The sequence below is a fragment of the Atheta coriaria genome, unplaced genomic scaffold (genome assembly GCF_025399875.1).
Source record: "Atheta coriaria isolate IRGN ID8LTWV9N9 unplaced genomic scaffold, Caltech_Dcor_3.1 hic_scaffold_6_pilon, whole genome shotgun sequence".
Classification (NCBI taxonomy): Eukaryota; Metazoa; Arthropoda; class Insecta; order Coleoptera; family Staphylinidae; genus Dalotia; species Dalotia coriaria.
Window position 1 is genome coordinate 6839456 of NW_027045448.1, and position 18360 is coordinate 6857815.

Consider the following 18360-nt stretch of genomic DNA (forward strand, 5'->3'; position numbering starts at 1 on the left):
ATCCATCTTCGGTACGCTTGCGTATTTGCACGCCCTGATGCGGATACATGTATAAGTGATTAGCGCACTCCGGCGACTGCGACTGCGACTGTTTTTGCTGATCCAATTAATTCCGCAGTGCATAGCCGGGTTATCTCGAATGGATCCGCGGAACAATATGCCATGTCTTGGGCGGCTTCTTAACGAAATAAATTTATGCGCATCGATGGCGGTTATCTGATCGGGAGTTGAAGGTGTAAGTGTATAATATGATGGATGTGTCCAGGGGTCGTAATCGTAATGAAAGGCACCCTTTTAATGCGATGTTGTGCATCGCCGCAGACGGATAACACGCGTGAAAGTCATCCAAACGTGAATGGCGAATTTCAGTTTCTATAAGAAGAGGGGGACCCAAACATACACCATGGGGTGACACCTCTGAAGTGATCAAGTGAATATGATATCTGTCACATTTGTGGTTGTCTTCCGCTTGAGTACCCTGTGCACATGTTGTGATGTTGATGCAATTTTGCGTCACACTGTGTGTTATCGTTGGTGAATGGATTGTAATAATGCTATTTTAAGCTGACACATATGTTGTTGTTATCTGCACTCGCCACCTGAGTAGAAGAGCTCCGGATTACAACACTGTGGTTAATCTAACTGTCATGCCACAATTTGTGATATGTTGGCTGGAGTTTGAAGCGTTTTAAGACCCGGTTGGGCGCGGATTTATTTTTAGCGCTCACTTCCGCGTATCGGCATCTCGGTAGGATGATGCACGCCGGCGGCGTTCAGGTAGTCGTTAAATTGTTAAATGTTCAGTCAGCACTCTATAATCCGATAAGTCATACTTATGTGTGCGCACGCCTCCGCGCGCTGAAATTTACTGTAAGCGAATCTTAATAACAGCGGCATGATCGGGCGCTGCTCCACCTGCGGTGCATAATTCAATCGGTGATGGTTTAATGAGCACGGCTAGATAATGAACGTGTTCGAGCGGCGGCGGCTGTTGCATCGGCAGCAGTTTACGTGCTGCATCAAGTCTATTCTTCACATAATGCACTTGAGTAAATAATATGTTGATACGAGTACATCTACATGGATATTATTTTTGCAAATAATTGATGCTATTATTTGCGACATTTAAGTATATTGCTTTGATTTGAGGTGAGATTGTGCTTTTGACTGTTATAATGGACGGTGCGCTGACAGAGGTTGATTTTGCGAGGAAATATGGCATATCAATTATGCATTATGCAATTTCAAGCCGACGGCGAAATTAACCTGAATTATGCAATAATCCGCCGCGTTAATCTCGCGCGGTGAGCGGCGCACGCGGCCCGGTGCACACACATTGTTGGCTTTTTACCTGCACCGCAGTCTGCTTTGCGTAACGACCGAAAGTTCATCACGTTTCGGCAAATTCGTTCATTAACGTTAATCGACTAGAGACTAGTCTCCCTGCTTCTGCTGCTACTACTCGGTCGCCGGCTGGACGGACTTTTCATTTTCAATTCTACGCTTCTAAGGCACAAAGTGTGCGATGCAAGTGCCTTATTTAATCCTCAGACCACTTGATCTCATCGAGAGCGCATTCGTTTCATTGTTCCAGCCCGAGTGTGTATGAGAATTTCTCGCTGGGGCGACGGTGGCGGCATCAAGGACCTCATTTGCTTGGAGTTGCTCGCGTCCCTTTGGCCTTACGTTGCATTTTACGCTCTAGCGGATTCTTCCTGCTGGAGCAGCACTTGACGTGCGATTTTAGTGCCTTCTCGATGGACAATTAACGACTTTGCGAGGGGTTTGATGAATAGGTGTTAATGCATTTGCGACTTGAATGAAGCGAACTTTAAATTCGCTCGTAAAATTGCCGGAATTTCAAGTTAATACACAATTTATTCGTTGTAAATAGCGCTCTGTTTAAACAAAGTCGTTAAGCTGGCTTACGGCGTACAGCAACAACATCTGTGAGGGCGGCAGGGGTGTTGTGTGGTCGTAAAATATAAAAATGCCGCAGCTTTGATAAATAAACAAAGCCCAGCGCGCACGCAAGTTGGCGAGTTGAGGGAGGAAAAAAATAGCCAGCGTGCGCAAGGTATTTGTTCCCAGGATTATATTGTCATTAATTTGGCTGCCGCCGAATGCCTAGGCACGAACCACCTACCACCACCACCATCATCGTGCGCATGCCAAACCGTATTCAAATCTCAATCCTCGCGCGGCGCGCACACATGCGAGTTCACGCTCCAGATTCGCATGATTTATCGTCCGGCATATACGCGAGCGATGTTTATTTATTTAAACGAAATCTAATGATTTAAGGCATACCGGCCGCCCCCGTTCGCACAATGCTCGATTGTTGGTCGGCGGCAATAGCGATGTTTGTTTATTGTTTCGACGCGCGCTCTCGATCGCGAAATGAATTGCTTCATCGAACCGATTGTGCATTGTATTTGAGCTGAAATTAACAATTTGCAAATGGCGTTGCGGTATGGTGCGGTAGTGGTCGAAGAGTGCTTGCGGTCGAGACGTCCTTATGGCTGCGGATGCGTATACGCAGGACGAAAAATAAAACCGTCTGGTGGCCGACGGGCATTATCGGTTTTCAATTAATTAACAATGCGAAGCGTTTACGCCGCCGCCGGCACTAGCTACACACACCGCAACTAATGGACGGAGCATAATACTAGTCTAGTTATAGTCGGGAAATAAAAATATAATTTTTAATTATTTTATTCAAATTGAATTTTTTATGAATCACAAATCCATCACGATGATGAAAACGTTGGTAATGTATCCCAGGTGCAGTTCGTTCAGTTTATCCTTCATTTATCCTACACAATGATGCGTGTAATGCTTGTGCATTGTTAAAACACTTACGCCGATTGCACTACCCTCAGTAAAACTACCGAGAGGATCGGGAATTGAACGATTGCGACATTCTGACGTTTTCCACTCATCACATGTATTTTTTCATCAGTGGCGTTCTAGGTTATGTAAACGTGAATATAGTATACGCCTTGTGTGGAAATATTTCTAGTCTACGCCCATGAGTTGCAATACAGTACAGAGTATAAAGTGAAGAAGTAGTTGTTGGAATTTGAGCGTTTTTCGATGCGCAAAGGAGACAATATAACAGCTTTCGCAAATTGCACACAAATGAATTTGCGAAATGATGCGCAGCCCCCAAAGTGAAGAATGGGCATGTTTTACGTGCCATACGTAATTCTCTGTTTCTTTCCCTTTGCTTGCGCCATAGTGTTTTGTTCTGCTAAGTTGTTGTGTAAGCAAGAATAGTCAAACAAACTCGCGAACGCTCGCGCGCTCTTAAAGTCGGTCATCACTCTATTATGTTAACTAAAACTCTATCTGTCTTCGGGAGAGTGGAGGAAACGAAAACGCGCAAAGCGAGCAGACGATGACTGCGCGGTGAAGACACAGCCGGGGTTTTCTCTTCTATATGGGGGAAACACTTTTCGAAATTAACAACGCAGCGCAGATTTGATTTATAGCGACGATTAACGGCGTGCCATTGCCTCGAGAGTTCTTTGCTCGCAAGCGGGTGACAGTTGTAACAACATGTTCTTCACGCCGACTACAGAGATATATAATAATGTTTTATTTGTCAAAAATCAACGTTATACAATTATACGTGATTTTTAAACGCAGAATTAATGAAAGGATTAATTTTTTGAAACTGAAAACTTAAAATTTCGTCTTCTTCTTTTTGCATGTCGATTTTTATCATATATCGGATCATATGCTAGATGACGTGGAGTGCGAGTTACATTGCAAGTGGAGCTTAAATTGTGAGGACTCCTCGACGACGTCGGCGTCGTCCTTGCTAGCGCGAGAGTGGCGCTCGTATTTCATGAAAATTGAACGCGCCTTTGGCATACAGCGCCAAACTTCAGAGACGTCGCATAAAACTAACCTAACTCAAACTTTACCTGTTAAAATGTAACCGAACGCCATCTATTTAATACTTTTACGTGTATCTATTGAAAAAGTGATTTATATTAGTCGCATAGAGTTGTTGTTTATGTTTGGAGATTTTTGGAGATTTTTCTGTGCTTGAGTACAGACCTGTTGCAAAAGACTATCTTTGTCGAATGTATCATTTGGGATTCGTCGACGCGATGGAAATGGCTGCGAAACGAGCGCGTGTAACACGACCTCGTCGGCTGGCGCTGAAGTTACTTGGAAGCACTCGAATGTTGCCCATTACGTCACAAATTCACCATATTTCCTACTTCAGAGTGCTTCGTTTTTATATTTCTTTAAGAATTCTTAGGAGTCTAAAATGTTTGTAGCTTTGTATACGAATTAATAACAAATGCTTGCAGCAGGTACTTTTCTCTCTTAGATTAAAATAGAAAATAATTAAATATCGTAAAGAAAAGGGCAGAAAATGTGACTAAAAGTGCTAAAAATTGAAAATATTGCCAAGGGGCAATATTTTTTTTGAGGATTTTCGATAATTAATAACTTTGAAACTAAAAGAGATAGCAACCAATTGCTGATTATGAAAGACTGGAAAATTTTCTATTAGTGATAAATGTAAAATAATAATATTTCCCATAGTAAATGGTCAAAAAACGTGACTAAAAGTGCTCAAAAGTGACATTTTTCAATTTTTGCCCATTCTATTCAATCGTGAATATCTCGTAAACTAAAAGAGATAATTAGGATCTGATTGCAGCATCTTAATCTACGGACTATTTTCTATAAGATAGGATAGTTAAAACGGAAATCCGAGAGATAAAATTTTAATTCTTAAGAAAAAATTGCCAAGGGGGGGGGGGGTGCTTGATAATTTTTTTCGAGGATTTTCGATAATCAATATCTTTGAAACTAAAGGAGATAGCAAGCCATGAATTGCTGATTATGAAAGATTGGAAAATTCTCTATCAGATAAAAATATAAAATAAATATATTTCCCACACTAGAAGATCAAAAAACGCCACTAAAAGTACTAAAAAGTGACATTTTCTTTATTAGATTAGAATATTGAATAATTAAATATCGAAAGGTAAAATGGCGAAAAATGTGATTAAAGTGTTAAAAATTGAAGTTTTTCAAGTTTTGACGATTTTTTCAATTGCGAATATCTCGTAAATTAAACAATCTCGTCTGTAATGCCCTCGTTTAGCCACTTGTTACTTAAAATACTATATATACTATTAATTTTATTTACAAACTCATAATATAATCTGTCATGTTATATTTTTGCATATGCTGCTCAGAAAGCTTATTCTACAGGGCGCTTTTACACAATTTTTTTTAATGAAAATTAACCAGAAATATTGGTTTTATGCAAATGAAAAAGAGAAAAACGCCTATATTTAAATTTTTTCTATAAAAATTGATTAAAAGCTATTTAAACCATTTTATAATCTACTTAATTTTATTAAAATCTAAACTAAATGAAATATTCTGTTGCAAAATTTTGTCAAGCGCAAAATTTTAATCCAAAGCGAAGGTAAAAGCATGAATATTTGAACGCTGCACGTGTAACTGCATATTTAATGTTGAACGCGCGTGTTGATTAGGTTTGTTTCGACGTGCGCGTTAGTTAAAAATGCACCCGAAACTCATAAAGTATTGAACGTGGATGGGGTGGTTTGGTGGCACGGTGCCACGGGAGAGATTCGGTCGGCTACTAGTTGCGCGAACAATGTACGCGTACACAATGTACATCGAAAATTGCATTGCTCGCAACTTGCATGTTCTTAATCAAAACTCACCCCGGCTGGTTAAAGTTAGGGCTAGACGCGTTTAATTATCAAAGAGAGCAATCAAAATGTTTCGACGATGAGGGGTGGTGGTGGTCCACGTCGGCGCCACGACAATGAGTAGTTTAATTACGATTTTTCCGGGCATAATTCCCAAAGCGTCAGCGGAAAATATTTTTAGGGGTTGTTGGTGCTGGTGGTGAAACAATGTGATTTAAATTGTGGCGATGTGCAAAATATTGTGTAAATTTAAATTGTATTTTTCGCTTCTCGCTCATGTAGGCTTTCCACTTTCCACTTTGAGTTTATTCCAAAGTATATTTAAAGCGAGCCCGGCATCTTATAACTGCATAACGGCGAGCCAATTTACAATAAAAACGAACGTAGACGCGCGTTCGTTTCGCGTTCTTCATTTATTCATAAGCGCCTCCACCTTTTTCGCGCAGCTTTGCGCGTCGCCGAATGCGAAATGCGCCACCATCACCACCACCAGCGTCGGGCGCACTCAGACTTTACGCAAACACGCGCAGAAACAAATAAAACAAATAAAACAAACAAACATTAAATAAACGTATCGATATCGAGCGAGAAATAAAACATAACCAGATGTTTATGGCTTCGTTCTCATTTCGCGCCGCTCTGCTGGCGACATTATTTAAATTACGTACGAGTATCATCAATTTATTATATTTTGTGCGCATTCTGTTATGTTTTTTTTGTTGTATTATAAGAATACAACAAACAAACAAACACATTGTGGAATTTAATATGTACTTAGCGATGACAATGGCGGACGCAATCGAAAAACGAATGCGATCATCGCCAACTCCTTTTGATCAGTGCCCACTGCGCTCACATCGCAATAAATTGCTTTTCATCGGCGAGCGGCTGGCGATTCGGAGAAATATGAGAATAAAACGGAAAACTTATTGTTACGTTTATCACCGTCACGGGCTCGTGCAGCGATTTCCTGTAATATTTACTGAATTCGTACGGAACAACATCGAAATACAGATTTGTTTCCTTTGAGACCCAAATATTCAATAATTTCGATATTATTTATTCAAATTATAATTATACACACTTAAATTTAATCTTGGTAGACGCGTACCTACTTTCAAAATATACAAAAATAATTTTTTACTTGCGGAATATTTTTGTTTTTGAAGTTTAAGTCGCCTATTTAAGTCTACACGCCGAAAAGTTTTAACAGCCACAAAATTTAATGATGGTAATTTTATATTCTTGATGTTATGGAAAATTTATTTCATTGTTGATGTATAATAACACAACAGATTGATGATACTCCGTGTGGAACAATGGCGGACTCATTAGACATCTTTGAGAGTCTGTTTTGTGCACGCACAAAATAACTCCACTGTGCGTGCACGCCGCCAACAATACAAAGACAAGTGAAATATTTAATTAAATTGTCTAAATTAAACAAAACGTTTGAAGACTTGAACACTCTTCAACGATTCTGTATAGCTTGACAAACATTTTCGTGTCGGGCGCGTCTACTTGTGTTTTCTACAGTCATTTCCACTTTCCACTTTATCAAAATTATAAAAATTTTCATTTTTATTATAAATAAATGCATAAAATTTAGTTTAAATAATGAAAAAATGTTTTGAAGCAAAATGTTTGCTAAAATTTCACTAAAAAACCCATTTTTACGCTTTTGTACTAAATATTTCATTAGTTTGAATATATTATAAGTAGTGTTTCCGGTCTACGTTTTTTTGGTGAAGTATAGTTTGTAATTTACGGTTCGGGTTGTAGTTTTTTTTATCCGGTTCAGGTGCTTACGTCTTCATTTTGCTGAGAGCCGGCCGAATTTTCGAACGTTTCGGATCGGAGCAGTGCGCAGCTTCGTTAAAAGTATTCCCGGTACGGGTGGCGGTCAGACCGGCATGTTAGCCGATCATCTATTATGCATGTTGAAGTGTGTGCACCACCACCACTACGACTGCCACCTCCCAGCAGTTTTCATATTGCATGAATCTCCATTCGGCCACCTTCAAACTCTAACTCTAACTTTGACCACACCAAGGCACAAACAACTGCTCCCGTTCGCCTATAGCCTTAAACCGGAAACTGCTATTTATACAGTGTGGCTACACCGAAATTTATTTGGTGTGTTGCGTGAAATTGCAACGTCATGAATGTATTAACCGTCAATTGGCATAACAATAGCGCGATGAAGCAGCGGATCGTTGCCGTGAGTCAAGTGTCAGAATGTGCCTCGTCAAGATGGATATGAGCCCTCGAAGCTCGAAGCGTTCAATATGCGCTTGCTGGATTTTCGAGTGATTTAATTACTAAACGTCATGCTTCAACAACATGACCTCAAGTTGTCTCAAGTCACATTATTAATATCAGAACACAACACAATTTAAACCATAGGTAGTACTTAAGTGTCTTCTATAGAAGCAAAACGCAGATAATATAAGTTTGGTTATGTTGAGTTGCGTTAGGTTATGTTGTGTATGTCGCGCGTATGGTATAGTGTGTCTCAAGAATGAAAATTTAGTGCCGGGTCTGCAAACGTAGCCGTAACCCACATTTGTCTATTGAGATTTATGTGCTCGCATGGTGCGCACACACGTAAATGCGATATTAATGAAAGACAGGGAAAAAATTGCCGACGCAACCCGGCCCCGAACTGTACCAAAAAGAAAAAAATAGGAGAGAGGAGCAGGTAGAGGGAACCCACGCGCTGTGAAATAAAACAGAAACAAGAAACCCGGAAGGCGGCAACCGCGCACGCTGGTGAAAATGATGGAAAATGAAGCTGTGGCCGGGAAAAGATGGAAAACGGAATGAAATATTTGCGGTGGCACCGTACACGGTGCTGCGGCCATACCTTGATTAATTAACTCCAACTTAAGAGCGCGGCCCTGAACGTCGGCCATTTTACAAAACATCATACAATATGCATGCCTTTTTCTAATTCCGCTACTTGCTGCTATTTTTTTGCGTTTTCGACATTATTTATTCGCTAATTTCTGCGAAAGAAACTCTCATCTGTGAAAACGTCAGGCGTGAGTTTGCTCATTCGTAAACTCATAATAATCTCGAGGATAATAAGGGATAACGATGATGAATTTGATTCGTTTAGTCTTTAGTACTTTCTTACTTTGCTACTTTTTCCACCCCTCTTGCTTGTTGCGGAAGCGGTGGAGGCGGCGGCGGCGCGCGGTGGGCACTAATTTGCGTGTCGCACAAAGATGCGCGCACTTTTAAACAAGACAAGTTGACGTTGTCCTGGAATTGGTTGCTAAATTAGTCTCGTTGTTGCGTCACTAGTCGGAGCTTTTCCTGTTTCGTGTCGTATTGTCGCGACGGTTGGAAAATATTTAATGAAGAATAAAAACTAACTAGGAAAACATTTCAGTAATGTAAATTAAAACCTTTTAAAAACTTAGTCGCAAACGAAGAGCACGAAAAATAAATATTTTTATTTATAGGCGAGGTCACAATGAATAAATAATTTATAGAAATTGAAAAATAGAAATAAAATTGTATTTTTATCAGGAAATTAAGTTAAAAATTAATGTTTATTGATCATTTGTTGGGGAAGTGTGCCAGGGAGAATAAAATAATGGAAAGTTTAGATAATAACATTATCAACAATGTATCCGAAACCTAATATTTTGATATCAAATTATCTGTAGCACGCGAAACAAAGGAAAATTATTCAAGCTTAAGCTGCGTGTGTAAATACAATACAATATTTGGCAACAACAACGGTTCGCTGACGGTCGCCGTCCAAAGCCGCGAAACAATATGGCACGTCCATCAATGGCGCCGCGCGACGCCGATTGCCCGTGTGGCGGTGTCAGGCAAATCGATATTTTATTAAATATCCGTCGTGCGTCGAAAGCGCCGGATGGAAATGGAAGTGGGTGGCAATCGACGTGCGGCTATACTCTATACTACTCACCACTCCACTCGACATCCCAATCCTGCGAATGGGGCGCGCACCGTGTGTGCACCGTATTGTATTCTAATGTGTATTAGAGGTAATTACACAAACATGCTAATGCCGCGTAAACGCTAGTTGCGGATTAACCGGATTGCCCGCACCGCAACTCTCGCGAACATCCACATATTTGAACTTTCATCTAAACTAAATTCGGTTATGTTCATATTAACATGTCACATCAAACACGATATGAAAAAATAAAGCAGCACAAAAATGTGTATTGGCTAAGTTTTAATTAAAAATTTTTCGGTTAAACTTTTTTATTTTAATTCGAATATCTGCCAAACGCTCCGGCAAACTTTATACAAACTTTAATAATATTTTGTTAAACATTATATTAATATACTTTTATCAAAAAAATTAAATTAATTTGTAAATTCCGTATTTTCTGATTATTAAATTTTTTCTTACCTTAGAAAATAAATAATAAATTCAAGAATTAAAATCTCAGAGTCAATAAATAACAAAATATTAGAAAAACTAAACTAATGAACATTTTAATTTGCTTGCACGTGTCGACGCGAATATTTATGATCGGGCGAGTGATGATGAAAGCTTGCGAGCTTTATTTCAATGCAATGTCGGCTGCAGCAAACAAGTTCAGTTCATGCAGAGCATGCCTTAAGATCAAATTATGCGCGCAGCGTCCGTAATGAATTTTAAATGAAAAACGTTCAAACGATAATTACGTTTTTGTGCACGGGATGTGCTGCGATTATTAAAAATAAACGAATACGGTCCGTCCGTTGTGTAGTATATCTACAGTAAAGTGCGCGAAGAAACGACGTGCGAAATAATGCATGGGCGCGTGTGGCGTGTACGCGCGGAATGCGCAAAGTACGAGCATAAATCCATATTAATTCGCGACAAGTTAATCTTGAAACTTAACTTTTAACATTAGCACGATTATTCAACATTACGTCGCTGGATGGCGCGACAGGGTGGCTTAAATTAAGATGAAATTAAAATTTTGCGCTAACTTTTTCAGACAGCGCACGACGCAACGCTACGCAATCTTGTTTTGCGGTTGGTATTATTTCATTTATAAAGTTTTCAATTTTGATTTGAATATAAAACTAAATTAAATATCTGGGCATATATTTATTAACAATATGGTATTAATTTGTAATGCATATTAATTAAACTGCAATATTAAAATAAATATTTTATTGATGCAGTTTTTTATTGCATTTTTATATTAGCTGGTCTGGGAACTTCGACCTGTTCATCTATAAATGCATTTTGTTTAGTGATGCGAATTGGAATGATTCAAATATATAATTTTTTTCTTTTATAATTTTTGATATTATATTATATTTTATTAGACTGGTAATAGCGGATTTATTTTAGTAATCAACATTTTAGAGCTTTTAACTTGATAATTCATTGAAGTGTTCTTAAAAAAATTGTAACTAGTTTTTTATTATAATTTTTTTATATTTTAGCTTATTTTGGGTATGTTTATGGTCATTTGAAGGCACAAACATTGAAATTACGTTTATTTTTCTAAATATTAATTAAATATCGTCCATTATTTTGATTAATTCATGTTTGACTTTGTAATGATTTTATTTAAAATGCTAATGATTAGATTAATTTGTAGATAATTTACTTATATAAAAGATCAAGGTCTATTTAGAGCACAAAACATTATCACTAAAGCGGAATAACAAAACAACAAAGCGATAAGCGAAATAATTGATTATCGTTTAGAGGGTTTAGGCTCTTCACCTCCGCACAGGTTTCCGGTTAGATGCAGCTAATAGTAGGCAAGCGAATAGCCCCTATGTCGCCATGCAGGAAGGATCCGATTGCGATCAGGCGGAGTGCTTCGACTCGCGTGCGGGACCTCATCGGTTGTTGTTGTGTTGTTGTTTGCTCTGCGTATTGTTTCGTGCGAAATTAATTACAACGATAGGCCGAAGGTGTTTGCTTGCTATCAAAACTTTACACTTGACCACACACAATCACCTCTGATCTCTTCGAATATATTTTAATATCTTTTCTGCTGAGTTTTATGCTCTGGCGGTTTTTAAGAAGAGGATTAAGCTAGGCAACACATTTTACATTTTCCAGCATGCAATTTCAAATTTGTGTATGTGTTAATGTATGGCGGGTAGACTAAATGCGAAGCGACAGTTTGAAGCGCACTCGATTTTAATCCGCAGCTCTAATGGATGTTTGCCATCACGATTTAGGACTTTGCGTCGCGTCTTCGCTCGTGTCTTCACTTACTGCCCGCTCGCATTTATTAATGATTGTCAATCAAACGAGATGAAAAGCATGCGAAGCGGGTGACTTTTTCCATCCCCCGCTGGAACATGGCGTGAGGGTTTCGTCATCGGTGCACACTGTGAGCGGCGTTTTAATGGTCCCTTTCACTTTCCATGAGAATAAAGAATAAGTGTCCCGTGGGACGTGAGCGCAGACAGCGGCCAAAAATGAAACATGAAACAGGCGAAAATCTAAATTTTTTATTTTCTGTTGATTTTTGGGCACAAAAAATTTATAAAAATATTCTTTGTTTATTTTGATTATATTTTTTTTTTGCAACAAATGAAAACCTAAATAACGTGTATAAGTATGTCCCGAAGCACTTTTTCTTTGAAAACCGCTCTTCATTCGGTTAATGAATAAAAAACAAATTCGATGCACGCAGGAAAAAAATTGAAGAGCTCAGGGAAGAGAGAAAAAAAAAAACATAAATTATATTTATAATCATGCCTTCCGGGTAGATTCTTTGCGAAAAGAACAAAATATCGTCCTTTGCGTGCATCGCAGTCCTTCAAAATGTGCACAACGTACGCGCGCCGCGTAAAAAGCACATTTTTCCGGTTCGAAACAGTTTGGGATGCGCAGTGTGGCCGTTAATGGAAATTCGTAATCGGCTAAAAGGCAAACAAAACGAGACGAGCGAGACTCGCCGTGGACCAGAGAGCCGAAGCGAAAAAAAGCAAACATTCAACATTAATGGAAATTAATTACTTAATTGTTTTAAATTCGTTTATGTAAAGACCACATTTTGTCGATTTTTCAATTAGATCCAGCCTCAAAAATATTTTATTGTTAATATCTAGCTGCAGCAATAAACTAAACTGTTAGATATGGGCGGTTGTAGATCGTGTTCATTCATATTCTATAACAGTCTGGTATATTCACGGTGTAATTTACGATCGGTGTGAATCGGCTCGTTGCGGGCGTTTTGGGGGTTGGTTGGTTTATGACTTAAGTACAATTCAGGGTGCAGCCGCGTGTGCATCTCTCAATAAATTTGAATGAATAATTCAGCCCCGGCCGGGAGCGGGTTGCCGCTGACGCTAAGACATTAGCGGCACTTTCGTGCGCACCGCGCGCGCCCGAAAACTAAAGGTGAGGGCGTGCATTTTTAATGCAACGTAATGCAGATTACACCCCGGCTTCAAGCACATCTCCGGGCGCGTTGTTTTCCGCTGAGCAATTAGCACATTTTAGTGCCGCTTGTTTATGCGCGCACATTAACTACATTCACCGTTGCCGTAGCTTTCAGAAAAGCGAAAAACTTTGATCACTTTGCAGCGCTAAGTGGCTAATCGTCATTGACGCTTGAAATCGTTCGATTCAACACGCTTTCTTCGCATTAATAACACATCAAAGCGAGCGCAGCGCGCAGCGCGATGCTTTTACACTGTATAACTATATACTTACTAGATACAAATAGAGCTTTCGTGTGCAGTGTGTCTGAATGTGTGTTTTGTAATCGCTCATGAGGGAATTACGTCCAGATTACACGCTCGACGTCTAGCTTACTACGCTCACGCAGGCGCAGGCGCGTTTACATCATCGTGAGATAATTGGCATTTTACCTAAGACGCGCTATAAGTCGAAAGGTGCTGATAGGCATCGGCCACGGTTATGGGTTTCGGCTGATCGGTCGCGCGGCAACCCGGGGCCCGTTTGCTGTATAATCGTAATCGGCGGCGCTCTCATTAAGTTGCTATAGCGATTCCAACGGATACTGCTACTATACTCAAGCCATACTAAAATAATAAGATCTCAACGAGTGCTTAACATCCAGAAATAATATTTTTTACTCAAAAATATTAAAACAAAATTTTTAAATCAAAAAACTAAGAAAAATTTCTTTCACAGACGCAAAAACATTGTGTGTACCTACATTTTGTATAAATTTATTTTACATGTCTGGACTATATTCACCTGCGGAGATGCAGTAATAATCTTGTAATCACTAATAATACGTGATTGTTGCTCCTTGAAGAAACTAAAACTCTCACAACGCTTACTTAAGTATATCTTAAGTATATCTAGATAAAAGTGCTCTCACCGGATGAAAAAATAAGAATTAAGGTTATGTTTATCTCATAATATGTGTACATGTACTTTTTCTGTGACGCGCGTTACGTCTAATTGATTTCGATGTTTTATTGGCCCATTTTGTATCCGCATCGCACGCTCCGACACGCCGCTAGCTCACCCACACCCCCAAGTACACATGGGGTGAGTGTCGCACAATACGACGGGCCACGCGACATATTGTACGTGTGCGCGAATCATATGAGTGACTTTACGACCACAATGTGTACACTCGCAAACAGTAGCTCCTTTACAATATAACTTAATAACTAAATTCGACAATTGACGTACGTTCGGGTACATACTGAGGCGTGCTAACGCAAGCCTCGGCCGAAATTTGCAAAAGCGTGTCATGGAACCGCGGATACCTTCAATGAAAACTTTAAACTTCTATTCATATCAACGAAATTTGGTAATGCGAGTGTGTATTGAATGTGACTTCCGGTTTTCCGGTTTGTGGACGTAAATTTTAACTCTCGTTGGGTGTAGTTGCGAGGGAAAAAAGAAGGTCTGGTCCGGCATGGCACCGAATTTCTTGCGATTGCACTTGTGTTGGGTTTGGCTTGAATCCGCCGGGCCGGCAAAAAGTTCGCATTTCGTAACTGGCCGCAAGCGGAAATCGGTAAAAACGGCGTCACAACAAACAAGCTAATTGATTTCAACAAAACGCCCCGGTCGAAAGTTTTCGGTATACATTTAGCAACATCTATAATTTGCTGTGCCGCTGGAAAGTAAATTAAATAAAAACCTGTTTATGCAGAGTGTCACAAAGCGCGCCAAGATGGCGTGTGTTGTGCCAGCGTGATGAGAAAATAATAAAAATACGTCGGAATTAAATTCAAATATTATTCTTTTCTCTCTGTGCATCTGTCGGTAAATGAAGTCGCAATTCGCGAATTTGTTTGAGGTTAAGTTACAGTCATTGAGTTTGGTTATTAACGACACAACATTAATTATCAACGATTAATCACGCGGTGTGTGCAAGGAAAGTTATTTTTCCAATTTGACAATCGCTTTCATCGAATTTCCCTCGGGACGGACAGGCAGTGTGCCTTTCTTTACATTTCGCCTCCGCTTTGTGTGTGTACTCCTGCTGTTTCAACGGTGCTCCTGCCTGCCGCCTGCGTTTTGTTTCCGGTGCGTGTGCGAGTTTTCGACTCTTACTTTCTATGAGTTTTGTGCGAGAGGAGGGCTGTCGTCGCGCGACGTGCGTTGTGTTTGATGACGGCAGCAGACGGCAGGCGCGATGGGGGCGGCGGCTGGAGGCGGCGAGCGTGGTCTCGATACAATATATCTTGGTAGTCCGTAAACTATTAGACGCTGATAATGATAAAGCACCTAATATAATCAAATAAAGATCGAGTACCGCACCGGGGGGTCTTTGCGCGCCGCCGCCGCTGTTGGCTGCGGGAGGACGAGAGTGGAAAGCACGCAGCAAGGGAAAATCTAAGAAAACAGAAGGAAACCGGTGGGAGAATAACGCAAACTTTTGTTTGGCGAATGTGGAAAGTTTAATTCTTGAAAGATTTTAATGTAAAATTATACAGGGTGTTCAAAATTTAAAAAAATTATATTTTACAAAGTATAGGAATAAATTTAGTGTTAATCAGCCAAAATCACAAAAATTAGTAAATTTAGAGTCGTTTTAAAGAAACTATCACATTTTTTCGAACTAAAATGATTAGGTATTGGTTATTTACGTTATCTAATTGAAAAATAGTAAATATTTGTACGGTGTGTTTCATGTACATTGTACATTGTTGTTTCTGCGGTCCACGGCAAGCGCCCGGCGCGCTGCTGCCTCGATGCCTCACGGCCTTATCGCTCGTGCTCTTCGCGTGCGCGCGCGGCACTGCTGCGGATCTCGGCCGAAGAGCGCCGGAGTGGGACTAGTCGTTCGCGGTGGCTCGTCGTGCCAGCATCGTTTTCGCGTGTCGCGTGCCGTACACATTTTCGCTTGCAATCGTGCACCATCGCAGGATACAAACGAGTACATGCAGGATAACCGACATCATGTGCATACTCGTACAGCGTCACAATATTTAAACAATTAACATATTAAAATTATTGCAAATACGGACATAATATTATTGCAAATATGAACGTAAATTAATGCGTGTGTAAATAACTGTAGTGTAAGATGTGGATTTGGATTGTTCGGTAGTGTCCTTGATCGAAAGACGTTTGATATCGTGCGTGTGCGTGATAACTGGATATTGCGATGCAGGTGCGCGCAAGTAACCGAAACAAGAAGAAAACTGAAATGTGTACGATGTTCGGGCTGTGCTGGTGGTTGCTGTGTGTTGGGATAGTGATCGCGGCGATGTCGACCTCAATGTCCTTTGCGGACGCGCTATCAATCACAACACAGGAATATGGTAAATATCAAATATTTCGTATGTAAATAAAAATTTTTTTGTGGAGAGAATATTTTGGTTGGTAGTAAAGGAAGATATTAAATATACGACTTTCCGGGCGGGGTGGCGGGTGTTGTTGTAACGTCGGTTTTAACACAGAGTTGTCGCTGTTGCTGGGGGTGGCGCAGCATGCCGCCCACAACCGCCGACCATGGATTACCATACATTTGTACACACTAGTCCGCGGCAACAGGTCTTAACTTAACACTCGACTCCATTTCGTTCTGTTATATACCATAGCAGTACTAAAAGAAAATAATAATAATAAAATTAGGATTTATTTTGTACCGAGACAGGATTCACTTAAATGTTGGTATGGGTGTGTGTAGTAGATTGAGTTTGTGCTCTTGCCGCAAACTTCAAACGAGAAGGTACTCGATGCTCTTCAAGTGTCTCACGACCGCCCTGTTTTCTATTTTTCTCGCGCCCGCAGGAGTGCGAAAGTTTGCGCTGAGACCTAATTGAAAATCGAAGGAAATAAATCTGCGTTGCCTGATCGGCTTCTCTTTCTGCGCCGCCGTTCGCGGTCTTGCGGCATGTGCCAGCGGTGGTGGTGGCGGCAGGTGAACGCCGCCGGATACAAGCGTGTAACTAACTCGGTCGCCTCAGCGCTTCGATTGAACGCCTTCTTCTTCTCCTTCAAGCGTCCTTTGGTTTTTACCGAGCTGTGGCGGCGAAAAACTTTGCGGAGAAGTAATTTTAATTCGCAAAGTCGAACTGGAACTTTCCGCGCGTTTGTTCAAATGCAAAAACTCAAATTAAAATGTCGAAATTTATTTCTGACCTATATTAAAATCACAAAAAAGATTGACCTTTACATTTCGGACAAAAAAAAACTTTGAGTCTGAAAATCTACGTGAATTTTTTATTTAAAAGAAATATTTTTCTATGTTAATATTAGATAATTAAATTGTGCATTTATAAACAAGTTTTTGTGGATATTGGTTAATAATTAGCTGAGGTATAATCTGAAAACTATAAAAAATTGTAGTTTTGGTTTTATTTGAGTTTTGGAAAAATCCGCAAAAACAAATGCATTTAAAATAATTATCACGCACAATATGAGGCATTATCATCGCTGGAAATAACAATCCTACCGTGTTTGGAACACAAGAGAAGAATCCGGCGAAATTGTGTTTTGCGTTGAACGCCGAGATTTTCCGCGTGTTCTCGAAAACGCTCGCGGAAGAAAGAGCAAACCGGGCGCGCGCGCGAGCTCGCGATTGTTTGCGTTCTTTTAGCATGTGCGGCCGGGGGTTGCGCACAATGGCGCCCGCCGCGGTGGAACAATAGCGCCATCATCATCAGCGCGGATCATCAGTGTACGGCTTTTTCGCACAGACAACCATCGCCGGCACCGGGCGCGGGACGCGGAAAAGGTCAATAGACAAAAACGAAAATGCAATGAACGAAAGCCGCGAGATGCGGGAGACACAGAGACACCGCCACGATGGGGTTGAGGTGGGACGCAACGATGCAACCGGCTGCAGAGTGCGAAAAACGTGCGAAAACAATGCGCGGGCGCGCGTTCCATGTAAATGACATCTAGCCAGGCGTATGCGATAAAAGGACGCGCGCAGAAACATGCAGGACAAATAAATTAAGAGCGAAAAAAAAAACAAATTTTGTTTTTACGCCATAGAAAAATAGAGCCGGTGAAGAATGGCTTTTCTCTTCGCGGCACACAATGGACGACATATTGTCCACGCTCGTGTTGAACAACCCTTTTAACCCTTTCAATTCGTACAACTACACAAACACGCCGGTTTCGCACGCGAATAAAATTAAATTTATTTAAATTACTCATAATAATGATAACATGATAACAGATGAGTCAATATCTGTTAATTTTGAGCCGGGGGTTCCCGGGGGTGGTTTGGTTATTTGT

General features: G+C 40.3%; 1 protein-coding gene across 4 annotated transcripts in view; it reads left to right on the top strand.

Moving 5' to 3' along the window:
* LOC135794145 (discoidin domain-containing receptor 2-like) overlaps positions 1-18360 on the top strand; it is a 95584-nt gene that overhangs the window by 11656 nt on the left and 65568 nt on the right. For 2 of the 4 annotated variants that reach the window (XM_065305312.1, XM_065305311.1), the window contains exon 1: positions 15962-16433. The exons of the other annotated variants lie outside the window; for them this stretch is intronic. In XM_065305312.1, the coding sequence (XP_065161384.1) occupies positions 16277-16433 (157 nt within the window). In that variant the 5' untranslated portion in view covers positions 15962-16276. Of the gene's footprint in view, positions 1-15961; positions 16434-18360 lie in introns of those variants that run through there. 4 annotated transcript variants of the gene reach the window in all.